Source organism: Drosophila innubila (genome assembly GCF_004354385.1).
Source record: "Drosophila innubila isolate TH190305 chromosome 2R unlocalized genomic scaffold, UK_Dinn_1.0 1_C_2R, whole genome shotgun sequence".
NCBI classification, from domain to species: domain Eukaryota; kingdom Metazoa; phylum Arthropoda; class Insecta; order Diptera; family Drosophilidae; genus Drosophila; species Drosophila innubila.
In genome coordinates this window covers 21,801,814-21,820,828 of record NW_022995374.1, presented here as the reverse complement: position 1 = coordinate 21,820,828, position 19,015 = coordinate 21,801,814, and the positions used below count along the sequence as shown (strand labels likewise).

The following is a 19,015-nucleotide window of genomic DNA, read 5'->3' as shown; positions in this document are numbered from 1 at the left end:
AATAATGCCACTTGACAGATTCATAAATTCTCAAAGAAAGAGCTCTGTCTGACTATTGAGTAATCCGAAATGCATCTCGAATCCTGCAACGCAGTTCCGATTACCAGCAACAATATACAAATAGAAAAGTGACAAAAGTGCCCAAAATGACACAAACAACAGCCGCCTTTGACACTTGAAATAGTTTTTTGGCTGAGAAAAATATGTTTTTAAGCAGACTGAATAGAACTGAGGCTAAACACGCAGCACTTCAGCTGCAGAGACAACACTGCCACAAGTGGCAGCAGCAACAACGGCAGAAGTTGCAGGGAGGATGGGAAGAGGAGCTGGCATCTTCTGACACTTGTCGTCGTCCATTAAACAAACTGACAAATTGGACACAAGAACAATACGAAATGTTTGTTGAAACAGCAAGGCAGCTAAGCAGATTAACTCGACTAGAGCTGTACCCTGTAAACAGGTCCAAGCCAAACAAGTTGTCTGTTGTTTATTTTATACAAATTTGAATGCTTGTTGAGTGAAAAAAGCATGCTCGACTTATGCTATACCCTGTAAATAGCTCTGCATGCTTTGGTAACTGATAATCACAATCAGCTAATATTTTATTAGTATCAGTAAATTGATTAATTTATAAGTATCTACAAGATACTTGTGCACTTGGGTCGCATCTGTGCCCTATGCTTGTGCCCCAGGCCGTGACTGAATGCGGCATGTGGCATGGTTAACAAATTCATTTAAGTGTTTTCACTGTTGCCATTACAAATTTGCCCGAGCCGCCGTTTTGCCGTGTGTAAAAGCCAGCACTTTGTCAACTTAATTGCTGCACTTTGTAAACTGTCAGAGCATCGACAACGACAACGGCAACGACAACGACAACGAGCTGGAGCAAAAGTAGAAACAGGACGACTTGGACGACACCCACTCGAAGGCATTGTCATTGTCAGCCTGGGTGGGTCTACTATGTGCGTATGTGTGTGTGTGTGTGTGTGTGTGTATCTATGGGCAATTGCCTTGGAGCAAGCAACAAGTGCTAGGCACTTGCAACCTGCTCACATAAATCAAATGCTGCCCCAAAATGTGTCCATTTTTGATTGAGAATTATGTCCGACATTAGGTGGCAAGCAGCCTAAGCATAAGTGGCACGTGCAACTGCTGCTCAAGTTTTTGGCATTGCATTTCGTTTATCGTTGCCTCTCAATCTGCTGACTGTCATTGGCTTTCAACTGGCATTAACAACAACTAGTTGTTGTTGAGAGAAACAGGCTCAGGTTGAACCTCAACTTTAGATCCATCTTCAACTCCAATGCATTTGCATATGTAATCGCATTATGTTAGTCATTAAAGCCACAAAACATGCACAAAAGGTAATTAAAAATAGTTTTAAATTAATTGCATTTGTTTATATTTAATGAAATGACAAAATCCATTCGCCTGAGTCCCAGATAATCACCGACTGCATAATGATCTTTCACTCTCCCAATCAGCTGTTTAACTCTTGATAATAAATCGTTTGATAAATTCTTTGTATATTTAATAGAATAAGCATTAAAATGCGAGAATTTATTTAATTAGAAATGACTGCAGTTCAGCACAAAATCAAATCCAATAAAGCTTGACAAACTTGCAACCACAACAACAATTTGATAGTCACATTAAATTGTCATTATGTGTATGAAAAAAGTTAATACATTTTAAGGGGGCATAAAAAAAATACTTTTATGCGGCTAATTAAATAAATGCGCTGATAATTACGCTTTATTAGCTCAAAAAACTAATATGGAATTAACTATTCTAGTGACTGATTTTATACTTTATTCAAATATATATATCATATTGTATTTTTTTTGGCTTTGTTTAATTGCGTGGTTTATGCAATGACATCAAGTTTAATTTATGGGATTTGTTTTTTGATTATTTTATATAATATTTAATTACTTTCGGTACGCTCTGCAGTATTTTTCATTGAATGGAAAATAATAATATTGTGCAACATTTATGCGACATTTATCGCAGGACATAAAAACAACACACACACACACATAGATGTGTATATAGTATAACGCCACAAATATGAATGATTCAATTTTGTGCTTTAATGCATTAACTTATCGCCAGTGTAGTCAGTGACCGATTTGCAAACAAACAAAAAACAATAAAGAAATAAAAAAATAATAAATTAAATTAAACAGTTGCTGAACAAAGAGAACGAAAGAGTAAACAAATCACCATAAACAATTTCATGCCTCTTGGCTTCGCTTTATTGGGATCGACAGTTTAAAGTTGTTGTTAATTTTATACCCTGCACCAATAAATATTTTTAAATGGGTATAATAAGCAAATAAAAATATCGACATATACAGCACTCATTTGCTCGATATCAAAGTTTTTAAGAAACTTTCAAACTATAGATTAGATATGGTAGATATGGAAACAGGATGTCTTCAATTCTATCACTCTCAAAAACAGTATTGTTGTATATTTTTGGTTTTTGTTATGTGATATTAATAAATGTATCCATACATACTTAAATATTTACAATTTGTTGGCAAACGAGAAAATGAGATTTTCTCAAATGTAATGAAACCATAATTTAATTTGTATTACATGTATTTTGCTAAAACATTTTTAAAGCAATTGAGAAAATTGATATAGGATCTAAATTGTTTTCTTGTTTAAAGCGCATTAAACAATAATTTAAAATTTGCATTTAGATTCGAATTTTAAATTTAAGTATCACAAACAAAAATTAATCAATTTTGACTCCACTTTTCTCTCCACACGAATAATAACGAGATTTGCATTTGATAGAATAATTAGAATTATATTTTATATGGCCACATAAATTATATTCAATCAAAATACTCATAAGATAATTTATGTATATTTATGTTTGTGTGTGTGTGTGCGTGATGAAGTCCATTGAGTATATCGATTTACATATTTATTGTTAGAGTGCGTAAAATATTTGCAATTTTAGAAATGAAAATTGTGGTTGTTTTTGGATTTTTTAAAATTTATAAATGCGTATTACACTAACAAAGAGAATATAAAGAGTACATGTAAATGTAAAGAGTACATTCAAAAACAGAAATAATGAAGTTTTAAAAGACTTTCAAGCTATCGATTGTGATTTTGATATTGTTAGAACTCTGATAGGATTGTTAAATACCATAATTACTTCTAAAAAAAGCTGAAAAGCTTGTCATTTGATAAGTGGACAAAATTAAACTTTAGTCCGGTGAAAGTGTATTAAAAAAACTCAAAGTAAATTGTAATCATTGCAATTGGTGGAGTTTCAAAGGGCAGACATGGATTACATTGCGGTAATGAACTTATCACACGCTTGTCTGACTCCGAGTGTGGATCTGGTTTATAGCTTGGAGTCTGGACTATCAATGCCAGCTAGTCAAGCATGTTGACAGTGGCAGGGAGAGCGAAAGAGAGAGAAAGAGAGGGGATGAGTGAAAGAGCAGCAGTGAATTGGCCGCCCACCTGTGCAGCTGCTGCTGTCGAGCACTGTGACAAGTCAAGGCGAACAGCGCGTGGCCATAGCACAGACAGACAGATAGACAGACAGACAGACGGACAGACGGACAGACAGACAGACAGACAGACGGACGGACACAATGAGGTGGGAGAGAGTTGGGGCAGATGTCTTGTCAGATAGATACTCGTAGCTAAGCGAAACTTCAGATGCAACAGACAGACCTCTGTATCTACCCTGCAGTGCGGGGGGCCGGCGAAAGCCTAGCGAACTGCTTAGGGAATCGGTGATGAGTACTAGGACCACATGAAAAACCAGCAATGCAATTTTCTGACAATTTTTTGTACTGCAAGTCCGCAAATGTACCAGGTCGCATTAGCTAACGACTTCCCTAGTACAAAGTGGCTTGAATATTCGTAAGGAAAAAAAATAGGCAGATTTTAAATGTATAATATTTGTATTGTTATTTTTTATTTTGATATTTTTATTCATTTTTTTCTGGATTGGAGCTTAGAGCGTTAGAAGAGAAAAAATGATTGAATTGTAAGTTTTTCATTTTAAAATTAAATTTACAAATCTGCGACTCAAACCCGTGAACCACGGACCATCATTGAAATATAACTTGATAAAACGGAGATAAAAAATCAAATCAAAGATAGCAAAATCAAATCGTTTGTTTGCCTAGCATCTTTTGCATTACTTGAATCTAACTAGCAGTAATGCATCACGAGAACAGAGTTTGCCTAGAACCTCTGCATTAATTGAACCTAACGACTTAGTTAGCTACTAGTAATGAACCACGGGGCTAGAACTGGGTGATGCCTCACCACCAGCCGTTCCACAGGGTAATGTCTCAGAGTGTGTCTGAGAAGTGTGTGCGTGTGTGTAAGGTGTGTGTTCCATGGTGCTGCAAATTGGCGCATTCTCAATGTCACTTGCATTCTTTTGGCATCGCATTTAGGCGTGTTTGCCGTCGCTCAGCAGTTGACAGAGCACTTGAGAGCGCCAAGAAGCAAAATAATCACACACAAGCACACACAGACACAGACACGCACACCACAAACACACATAAACGAACTAAAAAAAGCAACAGCGAAAGCAAGTGTCACTTTTGTCAGCTCTGCGTGTGTGCATGTGTGTGTGTGTGTGTGTGTGTGTGTGCCATGCAAAATATGAGCAAAAAACTGAACAGAAATTGCAAAGCCAAACATTACGTATACGCCGCATTCGACACGACGCGATGCTAAAAACTAAAAACTGCATAAAAAAACGACAACTTTTCGAATACTCAAGTGTTTTGATGCACTGACAGATGCAGAATGCATGCATATGTGTGTGTGTGTGTGTGTGTGCGTGTTGTGTGTGTGTTGAGTGAAAAACTTTTGCGTTTTTTTAGCGCTTGATAAGCGTCGCACAGCAAAAAGTCGTCGAGCCGTTGAGTTACGCCCATTTAGCACGCGCATTGCATTAGACAGACTGAAGAGCAACAGCTCAGGGTACAGTTTGAAAAGGAGTAGGTACCCAGTAACCAGTACCCAGTACCCAGCACCTATTACCCATTACCCATGGCACAGTAGGAGGAAGAGCCACAAGCACGCCAACACACATGACGTCACGTTCATGTCACGTCACGTTGCATCAACGGATGCCTCAGCAAATGGCGCTGGATGTTGGGGAATAGAAAAAATACAAAACTCAAAATCACTCGACTCCAGGCACAACTTCAGATTCACTCTAGCCAAACTTTACTTTGGGCCAAGCCAACAAAAGCGCGTAAAAAAAGGAAGACCAAACGAAAAAAATAAAAAACAAATATAGTAAAAAAGTTGGCGCGCAAAAAACGCAGCCATACAGTTTGAAGTGTACGTGAAATTTGCATAAATGCGAAATCAACGCGTTCGCTACTTGGCAACTAACTGGTCCCCAGGAGCGAAGAGAGCAGAGGAGAACCAAACACAACAACAACACACATGCAGAGACATGTGTGTGTCTGTGTGGCATTTGCATGGCTTGTTATTTCATGACAGCTTCGTTGTTGTTGTTGTTGTTGCTGCGTTTTTCCCTAATTTCCCCTTGGCAGTTAGTGGGTGAATGTCGCCGCGATGACGCGCCAGACGACAAACTAAAGTTGTACAGGCGAGACAGAGATAGACACATATAAAACTTCACTTTTGTTTGGCCCAAAAAGCCAACACAACAGCCAGCAGCCAGCAAATAAACTAAATAAACTCTCAAGTAGTTTTGCTGCCTCCTTAAGGCTTTGCTCAATGCGGTCTGGCCACTTGACATGGCTATTGCACGTTCCCCTCCTTTGTCGCTCTGGAGAGATCTGGAGATCTGGTTTGCTGGCACTCTGGAAGCTCTCTTCGGCTGGGTTGCATTGGCTTGCCTTGCGTGTTGCCACAGGCTCGAGTGGCTTTTAATGAGCTGTTGCATATGCAGTTTATTAATGTGTTGAAAAGCCCCAAACAAAAACAAACTGATGCCCAGCTCGTGTGCTGAGACTTATTGTTGTTGTTGCTGTTGTTGTTGTTGTGGCGTGTCAGTGAAAAGTTTGTCTAACTTGGAATTTGTTTAAGACTATAAATAATTCAAAACTTCTTGCAATTAGTGTGTCTCATTAGCGCCAAAGAAAAACTAGTATCATTTTCGCTATCAGCTCTAAAATGTGCACAATTTAATATAACATTTTACTTTAATTAAATAATACTTTTCGTTAATTTAAAAAACTCATCAAATTATCAAAAACAAGTTGACTTTTACCAATAAGTAACATGGCTATCATAAAAATGGAACGGTATTTTGGCTCAGTTAAAAGAAACTTTATCTCTCTCTCTCTCTATCTCTCTGTCTCGTTTTGCTGCTGACTAAATGTCTGTGTTATCTGACCGCTCGAAATGTAATCATCGAAATCGAACTATCAAAAAAGAAGTACAACTAAACATAAGAAAAGGCAATGGCGCAAAGCCAAACAAGTTTGCATTGTGCCTGATGTGAGATTAGAAGATACCCTGTATTGATTATTGTGTTAACTATAAATAAGACTTGAGTATACCCGATTTGTTGGCATCATTAACAGCAGGGTATCGAAAATTGTGCTCCATTATTTAGGTAGATTTTGAGCAGCGTGCGAAATCCCCAAGCCGAATCGCCGTATCCAGCTGCCGTTCCCGTCTCCCGTCTCCCGCCATTGTTTGCCCCTCCCCTTTGCCACCCGCATGACATCATCAGCGTTAAAAAAAGGCAACGATCCGCGGTGGACAGTAGATGCTTCACTTGGTTTTCGGTTTTGGTTTTGGTTTTGGCTTTAGCTTTGGATTTGCTTTGGTTTCTGAGGTTTTCGGGTTGATTGCGTTGGCTTCTACTCTTAACCTGGTCTGTTAATGTTGTTGTTGTGCGGTCATTCGCTTTGTACGGGTCACATAGAATAACAAACGAATGGAAGACCAAACTGCTAATGGTATATAATGTATATGTTGTGCGTCAGAAATCAATTTGATGATTGTTCTGTGTTTCTGACTTTTATGGAAATTTCTTATTTTCATTGAGCTCGTATTTCTGCTTGCATTCGAAACTCGTATAAGAAATGAATTTTAAATATATTTTGCATGTCAAAGCCTCGCCCCAAAAATTATATGCACAGATGCCAATGCCATAAATCTCCAAAACTACCGCATGCAAATTGATTTGTTACTCTCCCTGAATCAAATGAAATGCAATGGCTGTTGGGTCGCAGATCGGGACGGGGAACGGGAAAAGGCGACTCTCATATTCACAATACAAATACCAGGAGCGGAGTGCGGGTTAAACTCAGATATACTTACAACTTGAGCGGAAAAAATTATCATGCTATCAGTTGACTTTTAAAATAGTGGAGACAAAATTGAAAAAGGGTTTACTTTAATAAAAATGCATTTATTTAATTTTCGTTATTTAAACTCATTTTGCAAATATATATTTATTTAAGTCTAGAATTGTAAGCAAACACAGAATAGCATCACGAAAACTGTTGTCGTTAAGTATCAGTAATCCGTATCATGTATCTAACTATTTGTACTATATAAAATTTGGTATTTTTGACTGTCGAAAATTTCCTGCTGACTACAAAAAGTAGTGATCAGGTATCAGGATTGATGATCAGAATTACCTGCTGAATTTCCCCAATGAATATCAATACAATCATGGTTCAATTTGTTGATTATTCACTGAAGGGCAGAGAGTCCGCTCCTGGCTGATGCCAATACCAAAATCAACAACTGCAATAATAACACCAACTACAACGCCAACCATAATCGCCATGCAAAATCAGCAGGCACAGTGTGACGAATGGCAGCTCTGCTGGCTCCCCTCGCTCCCCCCCTCTCCATGCTCCCCTTTGGTCTCACTCACTCCACTCGCATCGCTATCGACTGCATATAAATAAATTTTAATTTGCCAATTGTGTGTAAAACTTATTAGCGATAAGTTTTGTCGCTGTTGCAGCCACTGGCTGTCATACAAACACACACACCAACACACATACGTTACACAAATGTATCTAGATACATTCACGTATATGGCCAAGAGCTTTAGTTGTTTATTTTGTAAAATGTCGAACCGTGCTGTCTGGCTGTATCGCATGAGGAAACAAAATACGTGTATCCGCACTGGCAATACTCGTAAGCTGACATTTGGTTATTAGTCATAAAGCTGCAATGGATTGGGGATAAGTTTATTAATGATACAAAACGGGTTGCATTCTCATTGGGCGCCAAGTTGACAAGTTGATGGGGATTATGTGTGGCGGCAAAGAGACATATTTGTCGCCAACAAATAGATAATACCAATGACTTGAAGTCTTATAATGCATTAACCATTTTTTAAATCATGAAATGTGAATAAATATATTTACTTTCCAGTAGTCCATATTTTACTGTTTCCTATCCTATTGCTCCATTTCTTTTTAAAGAATACTTTATAGCATTAACAACCAAGCGTTTTACTGGAAGATTCTTTTAAATTTCGAATTTTTAATAGATTAATTTCGGGACAAATGCATAAGGAGTACTCTGTAATTTATATTTCCATGTGTTTACTACATCTTTTTTACTTATGCATTTTATTTTTCCACGTTTTCTTATCAACTATCTCATATACATTTTTTCCTATTCTATTATTTATATTCTGGTTTTTATATAAATTCCTCATGTTTAATTGTTCCATATTATAATGCTTTAGACTCACAGAGAACCAAAAACCAATTTGTTTTCAAAGACGTTTCTATAAGTAGACAAATCCACAGACTTACCCATATGTTCGAGTAGTGCACTCTTTTAGCCCGATTCTAATGTCAGTAATTAGCCATTAGATTGCTATTTCCATTTGCCCACATACTCTTAGCTAGACTCGTACTCGAATCTCAGATAGACTCAGTTGGCAATTATACTCATATACTCACACTCGTACTCGTATTCGTACTCGTATTCACACAGTTTCATTTTGTGGTGGCGTTTATTCGTTGTGTCAGGTACTTAGCGCGGCTCTTTTTGGCTTTTCACATTTATTTAATATTTTAATTAAATTATTTCTGTGCATGTGCATACGTTGCTGGGCCGTCTAATGGGCCAACTTCACATGGCATCGTAGCAAGGCATTTACATGCAAATGCAAATACTGTCGTGTTATGGTCCAAGTCAAGGCTCTCACTGTCTCTCTCTCTCTATCTCTCGCTCTTTCACTCACACACACACACGTTCACACATGTGGTGGACTTGAGGATCGAGTTGGTGCCATTACCACCCGCACTTAACGTTAATTAAACTGCTGTGTGTGCTAAAATGTGTCCCAGTCTCCGTTTTATTTTACTCTCTCATCTTCTCTGACTCCCTCTCCTTCTCTTTCACTGTCTCTGTCTCTGTCTCTGCCAGCTGCCTGGCATATCCTGCAAGTAGCCGTAGACTCGTTGCCGTGTCCTTGTCCTTTGTAGCTGGCAGCTGCTGTCGTTTTAATAGCTTAATGTAGTTACTTCCACTTTGAGTGTCTTCCCTTCACGTTGCACAGATACAGGCGCAGAGACATGAACGGTATGCAGAGGGAGGTGGGGGGAGGGGGTGGTTTAGGGAGGGAAAAAAGGGGGTTAGTTGCCTGGATGGTTGAACGTCTTTGCTAATAAAAAACACAACACTCAGCAAAATTGTTATGCAGCAAACTAAATCAACAGACACACACCGCACACACACACACACGCATACTACACTCACTTTCACACACACACACACACAGACATGCCGTACAAATTACAAAGCAGCCATGACGACTATTACCAGGAAAAAACCCATGTAAGCCACACTTACATACAACTGGCCCCAGTTTCATGTGCACTCTGAATGCGTGCACTTTTTGCACACACTGTAACACCATGTGTCCATGTCTGTGTGTGACTGTGTCTGCTTGAATGCTGAAAAAATTGTATATCTCACAAAGTTTCACTCGTTTAAGGTTAATACCCTTACCCAAATTTAGGCAACGGGGTATGCTAGACTTTAACACTAAACATAGTTCATGAAATGTAAAATTTACTTAAATAAGTGAAACGCGTGTTAGAATTCGTACAACATTTTATACTTTAATATTTTTGGGGAGGGTATATTTTATTCGACTTCATAGTCTCTTGTGCTTTAGTCCTGCGTGGCAATTGAGAAGATTTTTGCATGCGAGAATGCGCAGGCAGCTGCAGCTGGCGCAGAGATCAAGGCATTCCAGATAGCAATACAACAAGGACTTGGACTAGGACTAGGACTAACAGTAGGACTAGGACTAGGACAGGGATTGGTTGGCTGTTTGGTTGCTAGGATTAGCATGTTGTATGCATATGCACACATGCCTGAATAATGTCTTTATTAGTCGCCCACAAAAAGAGCCATTTTTGTTGATTTTATATTCGTTTATTAGTCGGCTACGTGATATCAAGTATACGCCATATCGCCCACATATTCACCTCAATTTTTCTCTTTCTTTGTTCTTACAGACCGACTACAAATAATAATAACAACATTTCAATAAATTCCGGCTCTGTGCAATAGGAAAATGGCCCAACCACAATTGCTGCAAATCAAATTGTCACGTTTCGATGCCCAACCCTGGGGCTTTCGTCTGCAGGGCGGTGTGGATTTCGCCCAGCCGCTGTTAGTGCAAAAGGTAAGTGCCACGCCCACGTTCACACATACACATATACATATACATATACATAAACATATGTATGTGGGTTGATGGTGAACTTAAATGGGTTTTATATGTTTCAAACAGATTCCATTACGCTCAGATTTGCTTTAATTTCAACTGATTGAAACAAGCAATTGCCAAATGGAATTTGTGTGTCGAAATTGGCCAGAAAAACGCGTGAAATGAATATGAAAAGGAAAGCACAAAAAATTATTAGTTGAACAGTTAATTTATTTATGCATTTAAATGCTGATATTCGTATTTGTTGTTGCTGTTGCTGTTTCTCTTTCTTTTTCTGATAAAAATACATTTTTAGCTATTTGTTTTTTTGCCCGCGGTTTTTGCGCACGGTACACACATCTTTTTTCGACCATTTTCCAACCAAACAAATTTCCTTTGCTGCCATTTTGGATATTTTATGTGCTCACACACACACAAACATACATACACAAGTTTATGTGTTCGCTCTATTGAGTTCAACAAATTGTTAAACATTTATAAATTATTTCTAATAATTTTACATTTCTGGCGACACGCACGCAAATTTTGGCAAATCATTTGAAAACTTTTGAGTAGTTTTATGTGTTGAAAATGATTTGTATATACTGGTACATATATAAATATATATTTATCTACTTTATTCACGCACTTAAAAAGTTTATGGTAGTGCGGTTTTTATTATTTATTTCAATATAGAGCAGTTAATGTTTGCAATGAAAAACGTGTGTGAGATATAACTTTGTATACCCTGTACACACAAAGCAAGTAGATGGGGTATGCTGCATATACTAGTACATTAAATATAGTACAATTTAATGTAATTTTTATCAGTTTTACAAGCTAATTTTTTATATCTATGATTTATTTTAAATTGAAAGTTTATTTCATTTGTGGGCTGTGAGAATTTCAAGTCGAGGTTTTTTTCCTAGATCACTTAGATTTTTATTTGAAAAGCTGTTAAACATAAATTTAAATTATGAGCTAGATTACGTTTATGACTTATGCAACTGGGTCGAAATTACAACGACAGGCCACAAATAAAGCCATAATTATTTTTATTGTATTTTTGTAAATTTAATTGAAATCGTTTTCGGAATTTATGGCGTATAGAAGCTTGCAGTATATTAAACCACAGATGTGTCAAAGCAAAGTACTTCAGAAGAACTCTCAATGACATTGGCTATAAAGCTGATGAGCTTTGAGCTTAAATTCAGCTCACTTACAGCTTCTGTGTGCTGTGTTTTAGCTACTTGACTACATTTTAGAGTCAATCTCATGGCTTTTGAGTTTCAAGTGAGTGCATTCGTACTCATGTGTATTTCTAAAACTGAATGCATGAATCATTTTACCCCGCCTCGATTGTAGTGACCATGATATCGCGAATGTTTCGACTGACCAACAAGTTACGCAGTAAATAAATGAGTGTATCGAGGCTCATTCATGTTTAACATGAATCAGCGTCTATGATAAGAGTTCCACTCATTCCATTATTTGTGAATAAGTTTCAACAGAAGCAAAAGTCAAAGGCAGCTCCAATTGATAATAAATATTTTATAAATAGTCAGCGCACATAAAGATAGTCAAAGTTCAGTTGAATTAAATGGAATAAGAATGAGAATTGAGGCGATTGGAAAGTATTCGATTTGGTTGCTGTTTATCTCGTTGCGGCAGCCACAACAAAACTGTGGTAATTGTTTAAGCGTGACAGCATTTGCCAATGTGTAAATATTTTATTATGCCACACGGAATTTATTTCGTTGACATTTTCAAACGGAACAAAAACACAACAAAAAACAACAAATTTCTGTTTACTTTGGTATTACAAATGAGTTCAGCTGCTAATGGCGCAAAAGTGGGCGTGGGAGAAGGGCACCAAGGGGGTGGGGAACGTTGGGGGGTAGGGGGTCAATATAAATGCGCAATTTCTATTTAAACAGCCGTTCAATGGGTTGATTTATGTCAATGCTATGCATCTAACTTTGCCAACGACAAAATGACTGTTTAAAATTCGATTTAAATTTAGAAATACTCAAGTGCGGAATTCTTTGTGAATATTTGTGATATTATATTATTTTACGATATTTATGCGTATCTAATGCCCAAAAATTAGCAGGGTGTTGCATATTTAATTGCACTTTAAATCAATTAATTGGACTGCAATGCTGCAATAAAATGTTGTCCAGAGTCGATCGCCAATTAGTGCATAAAACAATGACAATGCATGTTGATGGCAATTAGGCGCCATCAACTTGCTGGCAAACAATGTTTTTCGCCAAAAGTGCAGTAACAACAACCAAAACAACTGCAACAACAATAACCACAAGAGTGGAAATCCCACTGTGAAAAAGCCATTAGCAGTCAGTAGCTTTTATTTGGCCAATTTAGCAGTCAGCCAGAGAAATACAAAAAAAGTGGAATAGCCAAAACTGGTATGTGTTTAGATAAGTCTGGTAGACTATTAAATATGCTAACTAATAGTAAATAAATATTAATAAACTCTTTTAGCCTAAAGCTTCACTTTTATTCTTTTTATTCTTCATCTCTTTCGGTGTATGTCACATGTTTTAGCTATATTCGTGCATACCCAATATTTGGTTTGGGTAGAGCATCTGTATACAGTACGTGACCAGTGAAAATTGGTTGTAATTTATGACAAAATCACGCAGCATAAATTGTACAACAATTTAAAATATTTAGTGCGTTCAACTAGGAAAAACACAACCGAAAATTCAGCTGAGCCGCAAACAGATTTAAGTGCAATCCCCAAGCTCCAATCAACAATTTCCCGTTTGCCCATGTGCCTGTTTTTCCCCCCAAAATTCCCCTGTTGTCTGTTTGTCTGTCTCTCTCTTTGCCTTTCTGTCTGGCTGTCCGGCTGTCTGACTGTCTGTCTATCTGTAAGTCTGATTCAGTTTTAGTTTTACACCTTGCTGAAAAGGTGTCTAAGCTGGATGTTGCCTGTCTCGGGATCTCAGCATCTGGAATCTTGAATCTTGACTGCATCCGTCAGCTGCATGGCTTGGCGCCTTTTGAACACTTCAAGCTCAATTGAATTTAGAATGGGGCGCACTTGAGCCCTTGAGTTGCAGCAGCAGCAGCAGCAGCAGTAGCAGTTGTTGCAAGTGCGTGTCGTGGCTCGTAATGAGCTGGCGTTGCCAGGATGCGAACGATGATGATGATGATGATGATGATGATGATGATGATGATGCAGCAACAGCTTCGAGTGGCAGCTGAGAAGAAGTGAGCATTACCACTTGAGTCCTCAATATAAAAGCACCTTGACAACACAGCACACAATTCAAATCCTCAGCTCTCTGTCTACTCTGATCTGCAATCTGTAGAATCATGTCAACTTTTGTTGCACAAACAAATTGTTTTTCTAGTTGCAGCTTTGCTTTGGCTTATTAAAAGGGACAGCTTTGCCCCTCGACTGCTCATTAAGCCAAATGAACTGAAACTTGATGGAGGTGAATAAAAAAATAAGCTACTCAACGGCTTAAATCGGATTAATTTATGATTTCTCGCCGGAGTTCTTATTATTGTGAACGCCACGTCGAACGCCAAATGAAGTCCTTGTTGCTGCTGATGCTAAAGGACTTGACTGGTTTTCTCTTTTCCTTTTTTTTATGGCTACATTTCCTTTTTCTTTTTATTTCTGGTTAAGCTTTATGCTGCCGGATTTCCGTGGCAAGCACACACAGACTGATACTCATTCTCTCACATATCGCCACGTTTGTATTTCATTATCAAGTGCAGCGTTGGTCAGGCATAAAAAACGTCGCACAAAGGCCAAAGCCAAAATGGCCAGGAGTCCAGAGTCCAGAGTCCAGTGTCCACAGGCCGAAATAAAAGCGAAAGCCAAGCACAGAGAGCAGGCCAAGAGCCAAGAGCCAAGAGAAAAGAGAAGAAAGCTGAGCTGAGAGAAGCTCAACGCGCTCTGGTTGACTTCATCTGTACAAATAATGGAGCCGAATAAGTTATACAAAAGCGTAAATTCGGTTTAGTACAAATTTCCTGGCTAAAGCAACAACAACAACAACAACTACAACTGCAAAAACACAAGTAAAAAAATTCCTAAAACCAAATTTCAACGAGCTATGGCTGAAAGGATGCAGCCTCGGCTATTAGCCAACTTAAAGTCTAGACATGATGTTGGCCTGGTCTGGTCTGCTCCGGGCTGGCTACTAACAAGCTACTGTCGGCCTCCAAGGCAACCGACCTCTTTCTTCCTCCCTCTTCCCTAGCGACTCTTGCCACATGTGCCCCAGTCCCCCCTTTTATATTCATTCAACTCTGCGTTTTGTGCATGCAAATCTGTTTTGCGTGTTTTTGTTTGTTTTGTCGTTGTTTTTGCTCAAGTCTCCCATTCCTAAATTTGGACTCTCAAAACACCTCTGCCTCTTTCTTGGCCATGGCTATTAATTATTTGACTCCTGTCTGGCTGCGTTTGTGTCTGCCTCGGTGTTTGTCTTTGGCTCTAACTATGAAAATTCATAAATTTCCAGTCACATTTTGTGCCCAGTTCAAGGAAGTTTCGGAAGCTCTAAACAACTCGATTCATTTATTTATGATAACTTTATTAAAATGTTATCACATTCTAAGAATGTTGACACTAGATAGCCTTTTGCTAACTTAGCTACAAAATGTTATTAACAGCTGTTAAAATTACTGGAAATTAAAATTAAAGCTTACAGGGTATTTAATAGTTGACTTGAGTGCATTGTTTTTTGGCTTTTTGTTCACACCAGCCTTTTGTTAAGGCTGCCACGTCTCTGTCTTTGATTTATGGCTCTCCCCCGCCAAAAATTATGCAATCCAAATTCAGAGCTTTTGGCTTTGTGTAATTGAATCCGCGTTCAAAGCGCGGCGGTTGCTTTGACAACAATTGTAAATTGAATTGAATTGAATTGAATTGTGTTGAGTTGAGTTGAGATGTGTTTTGATTGAACTTGCTTTGTTCTTAGGCATTGTGACCACAAGAACCACACGTTGTCGCAATCTGCGGTGCATGTGGCGCACACAGGTGACGTCACAAATGCAATGTCAAGACTTTGGTCTGTGGTTGTTCTCAATTTAGTTGGACATTTTATTAATTGCACAACAACAACAAATTACGCAATCAGAGAACATGACTCGCATTGTTCAATCAATTGTGCATCAGTATGCACTGACCACACACACACACACACACGCACACACACACATACACAGCGGGATACATTGGTGCACTTTGCTTTTACTATAGTTGTTGCATATTCGTGTTGTGGTTTTTTAGGTTTTGCGAACAAGTCGCAGCATTCATGACAAATGTCAAGCTCAGAGAGAGAGAGAGAGATGGAAAGGTCACTCACTGTCTCTCTCTCTCTCAGGTAATTAGGTACTTCAAACTAACCACACAATTGTGCTTTAGTTGACCCTTCAAGTGGACTCGATATATTTGTTATTGACAGTATCACATTGAAGTGTTCAGTTTAAGGTTCAGGTTCAGTTTTGACATAATATCAAGCCTCAGTTTCGTTTCGTTTGATAACACTGGAGAGTGTTAGCCACAGCAATTAGCATCGAAGCGTTAATTGAATTAAGAGCAGGTGATAATTCGCTTGGCTGCACTTTGATGCAAAGTTGAACTTCCTGTGATTCATCATTGGGCATCAGCATCAGTGTTGTCAGTGGCCAGTCACAAAAGGCGTAATTGATAAAGTTAAGGCCAGTTGCAGTTGAGGCATTATCCGTTGGATAACCTCTAGCCAGACTCAGATTCCGTCTCAGCCAAGTCCCGGATACGGACAGTGATTAAGTGTCTCTGCGTTGCGTTGCCTTTGATTGATTATCAATTTTTACCGGTTACCTCTCTTGCTCAACTTCCCTCGTTCTCCTTCTCTCTCTGTCTCTGCCCGGTCTCAGTTGCCAGCTGCCTTTGCTGTTGATTTCGCTTTAAGCGTACAGTTGCAGTTTAAATGTGTGTGGGGAAATTGATTCAACAATTTCATCAGCTCGACTGCAAGCCATAAATGTTGCTTGGTTTCCGTTTCCGCCCACAGACAGCGAGAACGAGCCAAGAGCGAAGAGAGAAGAGAAAACAGTCGAGATGTCCGAGAGCGAGTCTCGCTTCCGTTTTGTTTTATGCCTGGCCATCGATAAAAGCTGCAGACTGCAGATGAGCACAAGTCGTGTCGTGACACGAATACTCAACTCAATAACTGCTTTATTATACCCAGTGTCCAATAAACAATTGACAAAAAGGGTATAACGTGTTTGGCAGAATGTATGTAACAGGCAGAAGGAGGCGTGGCAGACACCCAAAGTATATATATTCTTGATCAGGATCAACAGCCGAGTCGATTGAGCCATCTTCGTCTTTTCGTCTGTCTGTCCGTCTGTCTGTCCGTCTGTCTGTCCGCCTGTCTGTCCGTCTGTCGATTTCAGAGACCATAAAAGTTAGAGACTTCAAATTTTGGTATGTAGGTTCCTGGATACCATACGCAGGTCAAGTTTGTTTTTATTTTTGGATCAGACCACTATATCATATAGCTACCATGGGAGCGATACGTCGAAAATGAAGTTTTAGTATGAGATATCTTAACCATACTGAAAGAATATGCATCTTATACATCCTTACCAAATTTTCATCAAATCGATACACTATATCATATAGCTGAGCCAGGAACAATTGGTCGAAAATCCACCTCAGTACAGAGTACCTGGGCACAGGGTATCCTACTGTCGAGCGTGCTCGACTGCAACCGCCCACTTGTTAAATCTTTATTTTTTGCACTAACTGAAACCTAATCAGGCAGCTGGCCAGACCTATAAGAAGTTTAAACTTGAGCTCATTCACATACTCATAGTCATACTCATGCTCATTCTTGGGTATTCATATCGCTTCGATTCGATTGCACTTCATTGCACAAATGCTGCGGGCTTCAGAGTCAGCTCAGTCCAGGATTCTCGAGCACGTCTTATTTAGATTTATCCTGTTGCTACGCTTCAGTTGAGTTGTCCGTATCTCTGTTCCTCTTCCTCTGTATCTTAAATATATTATTGAATATTTTGTGGCCTGGGCCGGAAATAGTACTAATGCCTGTTGGCATTGTCCTGGACGAGTCCTGGCCCACATGCAAAAGTCACATAAATTTTGGTGTGTGTTCGCCTAATCCTTGTGCTTGGCATATTTTTCTCAATTGTTGTGCGACTGCCTGCTGCACTTGCACATAAGGAAATATCCTGTAACGCAGTTAGCTGCTGTGGTTCCTTCTGCTCCTTTCGTTTTTTTTTTTGCTCCTTTGGCTTTCGCCTTTCTTCGCTATCTGCAACCGTTTGTTGTCCTTGCTTTTAAGTTGCATGTCAGTGCACATAAATCCCTCAGCTGAAAATGCTTGCTTCACTGAACCCAAAATACACACACTCGCACACACACACTCGCACACACACACACTCGTTCAGCTGCACGCTTGAGTTACGAGCGCTGATAGCAACTTGAAAGGATGAGAATAGGGAAGAGGAGAGTGCGAATAGGGAAAAGGGAAAGAGTTGGCTGCAAAATTATTGGCCAAGCTCAACTCAACCTTAACTCGCTGCATTATGTGTGCCATAAATATTTATAAGTTCTAAGCGTAAAATGCGCACACCGAAAACTTGCAAACTGCAAACGTTTTGTAAACGTTAAAGCGCTTAACTTGGCCAAGACCCCATAACCGAACCGTCAAGACAAGACAATTCCCACTGCTGCTCAACTGAGCTCAACATTAGTCAGCTAATGGCAGCAGACTACAAATGTTGTTCAAGTTGCTCAAATTGTATTCGTTGTTGTTGTTGTTGCTGTTGACCTCTGCTTCTTTCTACCTGAGGCATGATTCAGTTTCGGTTTCTGCTTCTCTTTCTTTGTTTTCCAATCAAAATTGATACAAATGTTTAAGGGAAGCCTCCATGAGTCATGTCCGAAGAATGCTTCACACTCATCATAAGAAACAAGCCGAGTTTTGTTTTTGGGATTGTTACATAACCAACAACATGGGAATATATTTTAAGTTTTTTATGCGGTCCATTATACATTTTGATTGCTTTCAAATAGATTGCAGTCCTTTGTTGAGTTTGTTATACATTTTTCTATCAAGTTCTATAAGTGGTCTGTGGCTTATTCTAGATTTCGATAGTTGGGAAATTCATTTTAGACCTTTTTGCTGTGGTTTCGTATGCCTCAGTCTTATATTTACCCGTTATTTAAAAAATAAGCAAAAGGGTATATTGTGTTCGTTGGAATGTATGTTAGAGGGAGAAGGAGGCATATCCGACCCTATAAAGTATATATATATTCTTGATCAGCATCAACAG

General features: G+C 38.8%; 1 protein-coding gene across 1 annotated transcript in view; it reads left to right on the top strand.

Moving 5' to 3' along the window:
* Positions 1 to 19,015, top strand: part of LOC117783782 (PDZ and LIM domain protein Zasp) — a 62,920-nt gene that overhangs the window by 6,299 nt on the left and 37,606 nt on the right. The window contains exon 3 of the mRNA XM_034621326.1: positions 10,491 to 10,660. Within this exon, the coding sequence (XP_034477217.1) occupies positions 10,550 to 10,660 (111 nt within the window). The 5' untranslated portion in view covers positions 10,491 to 10,549. The remainder of the gene's footprint in view (positions 1 to 10,490; positions 10,661 to 19,015) is intronic.